The 11,837-nt window shown below is 37.1% G+C and overlaps 3 protein-coding genes and 1 long non-coding RNA gene across 5 annotated transcripts in view; 3 read left to right on the forward strand and 1 right to left on the reverse strand.

Moving 5' to 3' along the window:
- LOC123202076 (tropinone reductase homolog) overlaps positions 1–1,112 on the forward strand; it is an 18,458-nt gene extending 17,346 nt beyond the window's left edge. The window contains exons 3-6 of one of the 2 annotated variants that reach the window (XR_006498915.1): positions 235–451; positions 520–632; positions 723–985; positions 1,020–1,112. Coding sequence is in view for 1 of the 2 variants with exons in the window: in XM_044617800.1 (XP_044473735.1) it covers positions 235–451; positions 520–632; positions 723–899 (507 nt within the window). In the remaining variant the exon portion in view is untranslated. Of the gene's footprint in view, positions 1–234; positions 452–519; positions 633–722 lie in introns of both variants that reach the window. The other variant, XM_044617800.1, reaches the window with a different exon arrangement.
- LOC123202074 (alsin-like) overlaps positions 1–6,974 on the forward strand; it is a 26,834-nt gene extending 19,860 nt beyond the window's left edge. The window contains exons 7-10 of the mRNA XM_044617797.1: positions 5,574–5,756; positions 5,936–6,026; positions 6,498–6,541; positions 6,625–6,974. Coding sequence (XP_044473732.1) covers positions 5,574–5,756; positions 5,936–6,026; positions 6,498–6,541; positions 6,625–6,747 — 441 coding nt within the window. The 3' untranslated portion in view covers positions 6,748–6,974. The remainder of the gene's footprint in view (positions 1–5,573; positions 5,757–5,935; positions 6,027–6,497; positions 6,542–6,624) is intronic.
- LOC123202073 (transcription factor LHW-like) lies at positions 6,901–11,576 on the reverse strand. Its single transcript, XM_044617796.1, has 10 exons — positions 10,911–11,576; positions 10,221–10,418; positions 9,564–9,657; positions 9,438–9,479; positions 9,254–9,313; positions 7,840–9,069; positions 7,654–7,755; positions 7,441–7,587; positions 7,232–7,357; positions 6,901–7,146 (listed from the first exon to the last, which is right to left on the reverse strand). The coding sequence occupies exons 1-10, from the start codon at positions 11,006–11,008 to the stop codon at positions 7,057–7,059; spliced, it is 2,187 nt and encodes a 728-aa protein (XP_044473731.1). The 5' UTR covers positions 11,009–11,576; the 3' UTR covers positions 6,901–7,056.
- Positions 8,855–9,507, forward strand: LOC123202077. The gene is made up of 2 exons (XR_006498916.1): positions 8,855–8,993; positions 9,079–9,507. It is a non-coding gene; the product is annotated as an uncharacterized LOC123202077 (long non-coding RNA).
- Positions 11,577–11,837: the final 261 nt, after the last annotated feature.

Consider the following 11,837-nt stretch of genomic DNA (forward strand, 5'->3'; position numbering starts at 1 on the left):
TCTCCCCTCCTCTCTCCTCCCTTAGCACCTGTAACCTGCTACTATATGTGGCAGCCAAGGGTTTGGCAACTGAAAGATCAACCAATGAAACAAAAAATATCATAAATTATGTAGCTTCTTAATCTCTCAAACAATTAGAAGTTCAATTAAAAATTTCTACAATAAACAGTAAAAATTGTGTAAAAGAATTATTAAAAGGTAATGAGATTTTTCCCTAAATGATCACTTTGTTAGGTGAACAATGCCGGAACTTTTATAGTTAAGGAAGTCACAGAATTCACAGCAGAGGATTTCTCGACTTTAATGGCTACCAATTTCGAGTCTGCTTACCATCTGTCTCAACTTTCGCACCCCCTCCTAAAAGAATCGAAAAATGGAAGCATTGTGTTCAACTCCTCAGTCGCAGGCGTAACTGGTTTACCGTTATGCTCCATCTATGCATCAACTAAAGGTTGGCACAGTTCTTTTTCTTCTTATTTCTTATTCCTGTTGGAAAGTTACTAAATTTTTTCTCTTCAGGAGCGATGAATCAAGTGACAAAGAACTTGGCGTGCGAGTGGGCAAAGGACAATATTCGTGTAAATGCGGTTGCACCAGCGGTGATCAAAACCTCACTGGTCGATGCTGCAGGAGTATGTATATATTTATACTACCCTCTTGTTGCCATTTGAATATACACATTTAATATGCTTATACTAACTGTAAATTTTGTGTTCAATCAGGAAAATCCCGTAGGCAAGGAATTTGTAAGTCGAATAATATCTCGTACTCCCATCTCGCGTGCGGGAGAGCCTGAGGAGGTTTCAGCGGTGGTTGCATTCCTGTGCTTACCAGCGGCTTCATATATCACTGGCCAAGTTTATTGCGTTGATGGAGGATACACTGTCAATGGGTTCTAGTCTCTGCTTAGCCCCAAAAATTGGCTGGACCCGATCTATCCACCAAGCTCTGTTAGTTCAATTTGAACTGTAAGGCCTGCGACGGGTTTGAAACCTTGTCATTATTGTTCTGTCCTTTCCTCTGATTAAATACTGTCATGTTATTGTCCACGGGTGATGTGTTGATGTGTGCAATGGTATTTCTGAAAGTAACACTATAGTTGATGGTTCAAATCAATGTTGTTAAAAGTTTCTGCAGAATTGGTTTTTCTTTTCTTATGAAGAGCCTAGTTCTTAATGGTATTTCCGAGACAGGTGGGGAGATGACCTGGTAGAAAAACAATTTGACACTAAAATAAAGTGCTTACAAATTAATGGAAGAGATGAAAAACAAAAAAAAGATCACTTATACCTTATTCAGAAAGTCAATGGATTCCATTTAGCCATTTATGCCCACACACCAACAGAATGAAAGGGTTTTAAAAAAACATAGAAAAATGATAGAAAATGGGTCAACATTGTTAGCTCGGTCTAGTATACTTCTAAAATTCTGGTGGCTTGCTTTTCAAGAATCAGTTGTCTTGATTTATACATACATTCCTATGTCTTGGGCTTTTTATCCCCATTTCTATTGCCATTCAAAAAGAAACTCAATTGCTCGTCCTTTAAAATATTTGGATGTACTGCCTTTCATTATCTTATACCCTATCATAAAAACAAATTCAGTTTCCATACAAAGAAGTGTGTTTGTAAGCTATAATCTCCACTTTAAAGGCTATAAATGTTTGACCTAAAATTTCTTACAAATCCATTTAACACAGCCTTACCATAACCTAGTAATATCTCCTCATCAATTCCTACATTACCTCACAACAATTTAGACACATTCCAAACAGCTCCTCAACTAGATTCCCAAACTAGATATGAACATGTCCACTCAACTTTCCCCTTAAAACATGAAGCCGATATACATCACATGCTCATACGACCTAAACAAGAAACTTTCCTAAACCAAAATAGTGCATCACATCAACGGTAACCAAAAATTCATCACCCTTCCACCTAAATACATGTAACATTAACACCAAAACACTAAAATCATAACCCACCTCTGTCACTGAAGTTTTTTTAAACCTTAATTGGAAATGAGCAATGAAAGCTAAATTTGATGTTCTTGTGGCTAATAATAGTTGGTCTCCAATGCCCTAAAAAGATGGAAGGAATGCAGTATGAAGTAAGTGGATGTTCAAAGTTAAACACAACCCAAATGAAACTTTTCAAAGATATAAAGCTAAATTAGTTGCCAAGGGATTATAACAAGCACCTGGTGGGAACTATTTTGAAACTTTTAGTTTTGTAGTTAAGTCCACCAAATTCAAGATGTAAACAATGTTTACCTTAATAATGATCTAGCTAAACTAGAGGGTTCGTAAACAAGTGTTCATTAGCCAACAAAAGGGTTTCTTCTGCAGTGGCAGTATTGGCAACTATGTACGTTAGTTGCACAAGACTTTGCATGATCTCAAACAAGCTCCCAAAGCTTGGTTTAAGAAACTTATGCCAACTCTAATTAGTTGGAGGTTCACTGCCTTAGTGGTTGACACAAGTCTCTTTGTATACAAGGTTGATCAGAGGATATTTTATGTCCTGGTATATGTAGATAACATTTCTTTTTACTAAAAAAACAAATCCTTATTGACAATATTATAACCCAATTGAACAACTAGTTTGCACTAAAAAATCTAGGGCATTTACACTAGTTTCTTGGTTTTGAAGTGGCTAAAAACCAAATTGGTCTATATTTATGCCGCCTATGTATTCCAAGGATTTACTTCTTAAGGATAATATGCTTGAATCAAAGTCTTGTCCCACCTCCTTTAACACTGAAACTAAACTTTATCCAAAAAAACATTGAAACGTTTAGGCATCCTTCCCTATATAGAAGCATAACAGGGGCCCTTCAGTTCCTAACTTTAATCAAACCTAACATTGTCTTCTGAGTAAATGAATTGAGTCAACTTCTACAATGTCTAACTCAATTACAATTACAGGCCTATAAACTTTGGCTTATGTTTCAAACCTAGCTCTATATTGCAACTACAAATGTGTTTTTTATTCTAATTGAGCAAGCAACAATCATGATTGAAAATCCATCACTAGCAACTGTTTGTTTCTTGGTGAAAGTCTTATTCAGTGGTGTCAAAAGAAGCAAAAAGTAGTTGTTTTATCTTTAACAGAAGTAGAGTATAGGTCTCCCACTCATACTGCAACAGAGTTGGCTTGGGTAAAATTTTTATGCCCCTACAAGCATTTGGTGTGCTAATAAGAATGTCAATGTATCAAACCCTATGTTTTATGCTCGTACAAAACACCCTAAAATTGATGTCCACCATATCAAAGACCAAGACACTGGCAAGAATGTTGCTATTCAATATGTACTTAGTGATCTTCAAAAGAGTGATATTCTAACTAAAACTCTACTAACTCAGAAGTTTAAGTACCTCAGAAACAGTCTAAATGTGTGTACTACCGAATTATGTATAAATAAGCAAGTCTAACTGTTTATTGTGTAACTGATAAACTAATCTGTCAATATGTTATCTGGATAGCCCTTCTGATAAATTTGTTGTTGGGTTTGCCCATATCATTATTGATGATTTAACTGGCTCAATGGCTTTGATAATTCATTGGTTTATCTGGTTTATTGGTAAGTTGTTGGGTTGTTGGTACTAGTGATTTATTGTTTGTTTAAAACTTTACTATTACCTTTATTAGTATTTTTTGACAGGTTCATTGGTTTATTGCTGAGTTGTTCGACTATTGATGATTTGGTTGTTTGAAGATTTACGGGTTTCTTTATTGGTGGGTTTGGCCGGTTAATTGATGTTGATAACTCACTGGTTATTGTTGATTTACTGGTTATTGTTGATTTACTGGTTATTGGCAAATTGGTTGTGATTTATTAGGTTTCTACTTTTCTAAAGCTGTTGTGTTCACACAATCTTTGATAACACTCTCTCTCCCTTATAATTCTCCAGAAATATTCCTCTCCCTCTCCCTCTCTCTCTCTCTCTCATCTTTTTAATTCAAAATTATCTTAGATCTGGGGTTTGTTTGGAAAGAGTGTGTTCCCTCGGTAAAGTTCCTCTTTTTTTAACTACCGGTGGAATTTCTCAGAAGGATGTGATAGGGAAACAAAGTGGTTCACTTACTGGGCAAGGTAAATTCTTGAAATACAATGCATCGAGGAATGTAAAACTGGGAGCTCTCATTGTTTAAAGCTAATGTAGATCAAAACTTTTAACAGTTAACTCAGGGTCGCTAGTTTCAAACGTAAATGGTGGGACACCAACTCATTCTGACAACAAAAGGGCTGGGGAAGAAATTGTAAAGAGGAGAAAAACATCATCTCCTAGAGAAGAATCTGAAAACTCGGGCTGTGATGATTTTTTTAGTCTGTCCCCTTCTCCTGTAACTCTGAATCCTGGCGTGAAGATCACAATGGTTGCCGCTGGTGGGCTCCACACATTAGTATTATCAGGTAAATCAGCTATATCCTGGGTCAACACTGCACGGACACTTATGATTTTTAGGTGAAGTCCGTCTTTTCTTTGTGGTCACCCTGAGTAGTTTTGTAGGTTGTAGAAGTTGGAAGCCTTTGGAAGATTTTTGATGTAAAGCAAGACACCTGATGCTTCATATTTTTAACCGAAGTTTTAGATATTGGACAGGTGTGGGGTTGGGGCTATGGAGGCGAAGGACAGCTAGGTTTGGGTTCCCGGATAAAAATGGTGTCAACTCCTCATCTTATACCTTGCATTGAGTCTGCTACTTCTGGAAAAGATAGATCATTAATTGGACTCATCAGCACAAGTTTTAAAGGTCACTTGAACTTACGTGAAAGGAATTGCTTCTGGAGGTCGTCATAGTGCTCTAATAACAGGTGAGCATTTGATGGCTAACTTTTTAGTCATCTTATTGTTAAAATGTTTCTGAGGTTCTTCCAAGAGATTGAAGAAGATTCACTGTATTAGCATAGTTTATGTACTGTTTATTCAGATGCCCTTATCTCATAGATAGCCACATCAATTTACTACGACTTTTGGTTCATTTTTTTCCCCCTTTGGGGGGAAATTTTAGCTGATTATACTGAGATAATGGATATGGTGAAGGCATTAATGTGTTCTTGGTGAAATTATTTTAACTTCAACAATTCGTTCGCATGTTTTACTTTGCAGATACTGGAGCTCTACTTAGGTTTGGCTGGGGACTATATGGACAGGTGAGATATATATAATTTTAGTTCGTTGTCTTGCATTGAGTGATTTGTGGCACCTGATTTGCAATAAATAACTCTAAGCCCTTGTTGCTACAAACTCCTGGGTTGAGTTCTTGACAGAGCTCAATTCCTGAATATGATTATATAAAGTATTGTAGTCACTAGCACCACAACCTGTGGTAGACCTTTTCCCAGGCTCCAGTAGAGGTGATATCAAGGGTAAATTGGCCTCTCAGAAAGGGAAAATATTGGACTTTTTGTCATCCAACAATTTGTCTGAAGAGGCACTTTTCATTTGGTTCTGAACTTGGGCTTGTGCATCTGCTTTTTAGAGAAGCTAGTTCTTATTGCTATAGTATCAAGAATTTGGGTTTTATTGTTAAAACATTGTCTCTCATGGTTTCCCTTTGATCCAGTGTGGGCAAGGGAGCACAAATGATCTGTTGAGACCAACTTCTGTGTCTTCTTTAACTGGCACTCAAGTGGAGAGAATTGCTGCTGGACTGTCGCATACCATGTGTATCTCAGTTGAGGGTCGTGTATATGTCTTTGGTGGGAACCAGTTCGGTCAGTTGGGGACTGGTGCTGACCAAGCCGAGGTAACTGTCAAATGCTATGATATGTAAATTTCATTTGCCTTTTTTCAACTAAAACCCATCTATGAGATGCAGATAGATAATTGCTGGTACAACTTGTACCTCTAGCAACTTCTTGTGCCATAATAATGTGCTTTTTGATATATGTGACATTATCTTAAAGATTTCTATGTTTGCTTCAGACTAAACCAAAGCTGTTGGATGCGCCGATATTGGAAAATAAGCGTGCAAAAGTAGTTTCTTGTGGGGCTCGGCATAGTGCCATGCTGGCAGGTATGAATCCACAACTGGTACTTTCCTTATGGCCTATAAAATAATTCTTAAGCCACTTAGTTTTGAAGTTGAGAATTACAGTATATGCACCAAACAAGTCACAAGATTTAAATTTCAGCAAGTTTACTTTGGATTATATGTCTTGCATGCATGCCACTACCGGTGGACTCATGGATGGCCTTTGCTTCAGATTAACGTTTTTGTTTCCCCACTAGTAATGTTCGTTCATTATCTATGCCTGGAGGCCATTTCTTGTTTTGTCTCACTTGCCTGCCAATAACAAAAAGATGAACTTCCCGGCGGCAACATTTCATAATCATTAGTCATGTCATGTATGACAGCCGGGTTTCTAGAAATTAATGAATTGCATGATTGGCATAGTTGACTTAGTAATACCAGAAATTAGATAATTAAACATCATGTCTGCCATTTTCTAGTTTTAACAATGCTTTCTGTTCTTGATTATCGAAGAGGACGGCCAGGTGCTTAGCTGGGGATGGAACAAGTATGGCCAGGTGTAGTTTTTAGAATGCCCTTCATAGATTTATATATTTATGTTTTATAACAAAGTCAACCGTCTATATTCTGTCCTCTGCAGCTGGGTCTGGGTGATTCAACAGATCGCAACGTCCCTTCTCTGGTTCCTGTGGACAGATTTCTGCCTCAAAATGTTGCAAGTGGTTGGTGGCACACACTATTGCTGGGTCAAACAAAGCTCTGATTTCCTATCTTCGTAAACAACCAGATGACAGTTTTCTTAGGATAATTAGCCTCTTGACTATTCTGCTGATTTCATGTGCTTTATCTTTTCAACTGCAAGGTACATAATGGTTAACGCTTTAGTTTTGGGCTGTAGCTTTAGTGTAACGTAGACTGCAGTGGAAATTTGATGACTCTCTATACATGATAAAACTCTATCAACAAGATAGGTGTTCATTACTTTCTTCACTCTAAAACTTAGCGATCCAAAGATGTTTGTGAATTGAAATAAGATTATTTAGAACAGCTATCTAAGTGTAGCACTAGCAGGTCAAATTTTGCTTGAGATGGAATTAGTTTTGCGCTGCATGAGCTGCATGAGAGGCCAGAAAATGTCCATCCTGTGAAATCCCTTAGACGCCTGTGCAAAATTGCAATGTCATTGCTACTTCTAATACTTTCTTATCAGGGGTGGTAGCTATAAAAATAGAACAACAGTCTAATACCTCAACAATGAAATGAGCCCATGTGTTGTTTGATCGGTTTTCCATGACACCCTTCAGGATGGTTAATTGAGAGCTTCGAATCACCTGAGCAATCTCAAGAAACAGATAATGCTCATCGCATAGCATCTGACATGAAACAGAGGGAATTAGCATTGTTTTTTTGTTAACAATAGGGCTTCTAAGATAAGATCCAAGTTCATAGAACAAACCTCTATAAGCATTTGTCCTGGGCATGCAAGATCTTCAACAACTATGGGGAACACCAAAAATTCGTTTCCCAATTCAAAGGCCCAAGTTGTCCCATTTTGGTTTCCATCTGAAGCTTCAGAAGATCTTAAATTCTTGCGGACACCCCTCTGCAAGAATTACAGTTTTAGCTTCATAAAGAGATTAAATACATGAATGATCATCAGAGACCATACCTCATTATACACCCATTGTCTCAACTTCTCAGCCTGGTCGGTCACACTTCTCAAGTACAGCATATGCTTTATGGTTCGATCTAAGAGGCCATCTATGCTACACTGAAACCACCAAAAAACAGAGCAAGCTTATTTATTTAGTTTGATCACAACAGAAAGTGACTGTAAACCCAAGAAAGACGTTACCTTCAAGCCATCTGGAACAAGGTCCCGCAGTTCCTTCAGCCGGTCCTGGATCAGCTGCCTATCCCTAGGTCTTGGTCTTTGGTTACTACCTGGCTTAGCCCTTTTTTGGTTAACAGTGGATGGCTGTGATTCCTTCTCAGGCTGCATGAACTTGGAATCTTTTTCCAGCTTTTCTTTGTCAATAACTGTGCTCATTGTACTCTTGATAGTTGTTGAAGTTGGAGAGGATTCATTCCTCTCTCCAGCATTACATGAGGATGTGAAATGCCTCCGGGAGACCAAATCATCCCCAATCAACACACTTGCCTCATACTCACTTTGTGGTTGCAATGAAGAAACAAATTGCCCCAATGAAGTTAAAGACGAATTGATGCTATTACTTACATCAGAAGTATTATCTAGATCCCCACATACGTTGGCAACGACAGCGTCCAAGAGATATTCTGTATCACCTTCTTTAGCAAAACAGGATGGCTCAAATCCATCAGAGAGATTCCCATTGGAGACCAAACTTGAGCTGCTACATGAATTATGCACTGAGGAAGATGAGTTCCACAAATATTCATTGGTATGTCTCTCAAAAGTTGGTCCAAGCGCTTTGTGTAACTCACAATCCTCGGGGAAGCTAAGGAAATCAGCCAAACTGTTGTTAATCGTATTGTTTAGGATCTCGTTTTCAAATAGCTGTTCCATTGTATCTCCAGCAGTATAAGAATTCAGAGCTCCACTATAACTATACAATTCTCCAAACACTTCCTCATCGTATTTATTGTATGAAGAATACAACTGTAATTCTTCTTCCAGACAAGACAGTCCAAACAACTTACTCTCTGCTAACTCTATCTCACCTGCATCAATACAATAACCCGAGGATTCTGATTCTTTATTGAATCCAACCAGTGGCTTGGTCTCACTTATGAAAGTTCCTGATAGGTCCTCAGATACTTGCAGTGCATCGTGAAAATTTAAAAGTGGCACAAATTGATCAAAAGTTGACAGTAAATCTTTATTTGGCTCACCAATTTCAACAGTATCAGAACCTTCAGATTTAGCTGGGCAAAAGGTAGAATCTGATGGTTTATCTAAGCTATCGACGATACCGGACACTAGGGCTGATGATGATTGAGTTTGGATATCTCTACCTAAGGTGGAAGGTATAATATTCCTCCCAGTATTGTGAAACATGAATCTATCTTTGATATATGCAACCAATGACTGATCTTCCACGACCTGTTATAGGAAGGAGATGCATGCATAAGTGCTTATGGATAATCACATGTATGGCACCGCATAAATGTAGGTGTGTGGGGACATGCACAGACTTCAAAGGTAGAGAAGTAGGCCAAGTACATGAACTATCACTATACATAATCACAGCATCAAGAATCAACATTACAGCCAGACGAATACGCACCATTTTTAAAGAGCCAAGCTGCAGAACTCCATGCGGAAGTACAGGTACCAGCAAAATAGTCTGCATAACCATTATAAACAGTTGACCCATCAATTTTTAGAGTCAATACATGGACATGTGCACATCTATTAAGAGCTGCCAATGTTTCAAATACGATCTGAAAAATATGGAAAAATCAAATTACCTTGATACCTGATGCCAACTGAGGCAGCCATTCTTCAGGGCACTGTAAATAGAAAATTTGCATTTGAGAATGTGAACTGAAAAATTTTTACTCCCCAAAATTAAAAAACTGTTGAAAGGAACTCACCTTTGGAACTAAATTAGAATTGATTTTGCTACTAGAAACATTATCATTAGAAAACCAAAGATGATTCCCTGTATTTGCCACTTTTCCAACAACCCTGTTAAGTTACAAAAACCCCTAGTTAATTGACATTACATATAACAATTTTCACAGAACTCAGCTATAACCACACAGCTTATTTTTGTCCTTTTATTAAGAATAAATACCATTTTGGCAAGCTAAAATCTTCCCAAAAAAACAAGGAATTTGCTCCAAGTTTCACTTCATAATTAGATGCAAATCAGAAAGGTGTTCAGGTTGCAACTTTAGCACAGAGGATGACATGCAGAGAGGAATTATATAGTGACAGGTGACCTTCAAATTTAGTTTCTTGAGGGTTCAACAGCAGAACCTCCATTCCACAAGAAGCAATAACAAGGACCCATGAAGCTCCTTGCTTGACTAATTATAAAATATATAAAACACAAATGGAATGAAACAATGTAGTATATGTCATTACAAACAGTAAAACTATGTATGCACATTTTTTAATACAAAAATAATATGTTATCATGTAATTAGGTGATTTTGAAGTAAAGATAAAGTAACATTTAATCACGTAACTCAAAAGTATCTGCACATAGCATTGCTCTCTTATAAAGGCCAACAAACAGAACTTACCCCTCTCCCAACGTATAATGAAGAGTTGACATGCTAGCCACAGCTAACCCAATTGAATATCCCCCATAATCACCATCTTGTACACTTGTTTCACAGTGTGAAGAAATTATTTCATCAGTACCGGTACAGTAAATGTCTTCTGACAGCACTTTTACAGGTTTCGGGAAATCAAAAAACCCATCTTCCCAGCTCAAGACCCTGAAATAATAATGCAACTAGTTCATAACATAAAACTTGCACACTTATACAAATCAGCATCTCAAGTCTAGATATCTACACTTATAGGAAAACAATATATAAATTATACAGTAAAAATTCAGTATAGTGGAAAAGTGTGTAATCCTTCATTTTCATCCTGTAAAGGTATCCCATACATGACAAAGTATGCATCATATATATACTTGCAACAGATGATGTAATTAGAAATCTCAACAACAAATATATCAGACAATTTTAAAAGGAACTTCAATTCCTACTTGAATTTAAACCCAGAAGTCAATTCCAGCATAACAAGCCTATTTTCCACATATTTGAGATAAAAGAAAAACCATCATGCAGTATTAGACCAGCAACTCAAAGAAGACTGTAAATCTTACAAGTAGTCTGCCTCTAAACATCATGTCAACGAGATTGAAATAAGTTAATCATGCATAAAAATTACAAAATTTACAAACTAAAATAAAAACATACATTTGGGCCTGATGGCTGAGCTTCCAAAATACAGCATAATTCCAAGATAAATTGGTGCAAAAAGTCTTGAATAATTGCCTCAAAGCAGTAGTCCCCATCTGATAAACTCCAGAGAAAAACACAAATATTTCTAACACATAAAAGCTATTTACTCAAAAATTACCACTAAAATCTTCCCTAGCTAGCACGATATGAACCTCGTCCCGCCTGTTTTATCCTTAACCCAGCTCTTCGCTTTATTGGTGGCCCCGTTGAACATAGCAGTAACCAACCCATTTCCAGTAACTCCACTTTGCACTTTCACTAACTCTAACCAATCTAATTCCTCATTATTATTCCTACACTCCCTCAATAAAACTTTCCAGTAAGACTTCCATTTCGATCAAATTACAAACCTAAACGATCAAACACTAAAAACAAAATAAAAAAACTAAACCCAGTTTCAAACTCACTCTAAAATTAACTTCTAAAACTCAAACTTCACACGACCCAATAAGTTTCAAAGATTATAGATCATTACAATCTTCAAACTCGTCGGATTCCATGCCTCAAGCCTCCGACTTTCTTCATGCTCTGGTTATGGAAGAAAATTATAAAAAGAAAAGGCTCAACTCAGTAACTTTTAACAAAACTAAACCAGGTAAAGAAGCTCACTTAATAGCCACCTTCGCCTGCCGGGACTGGCTCGTTATATAATACTCACAACGGACTCCAAAATTACCCAAAACAATATTTAATAAATGACTTGAGGTTACAGTGCTATTCGAGGCCCACCTAGTCACATTAATACGACACCGGATAAAATTAATTTGTGTTGACATTTTCCTTTTTTTTTAATTAATAAATAATTCAACTCCTTTATTTTTTAGCAGCTTAAATAATTCAATTAATAATTTAATTATATGCAAAGGACTTATTCCCACGCAA

The sequence above is a fragment of the Mangifera indica genome, chromosome 18 (assembly GCF_011075055.1).
Source record: "Mangifera indica cultivar Alphonso chromosome 18, CATAS_Mindica_2.1, whole genome shotgun sequence".
NCBI lineage: Eukaryota > Viridiplantae > Streptophyta > Magnoliopsida > Sapindales > Anacardiaceae > Mangifera > Mangifera indica.

What these genes read in the sequence shown, in the direction of transcription:
- LOC123202073 (XM_044617796.1), bottom strand. Translation starts at nt 11,008, where the DNA reads ATGGGGACTACTGCTTTGAGGCAATTATTCAAGACTTTTTGCACCAAT. An exon ending in CATTATACGTTGGGAGAGGG is followed by an intron (nt 9,658 to 10,220) that starts GTAAGTTCTGTT and finishes GTAACTTAACAG; the next exon opens with GGTTGTTGGAAAAGTGGCAA. An exon ending in ATTCTAATTTAGTTCCAAAG is followed by an intron (nt 9,480 to 9,563) that starts GTGAGTTCCTTT and finishes TTCTATTTACAG; the next exon opens with TGCCCTGAAGAATGGCTGCC.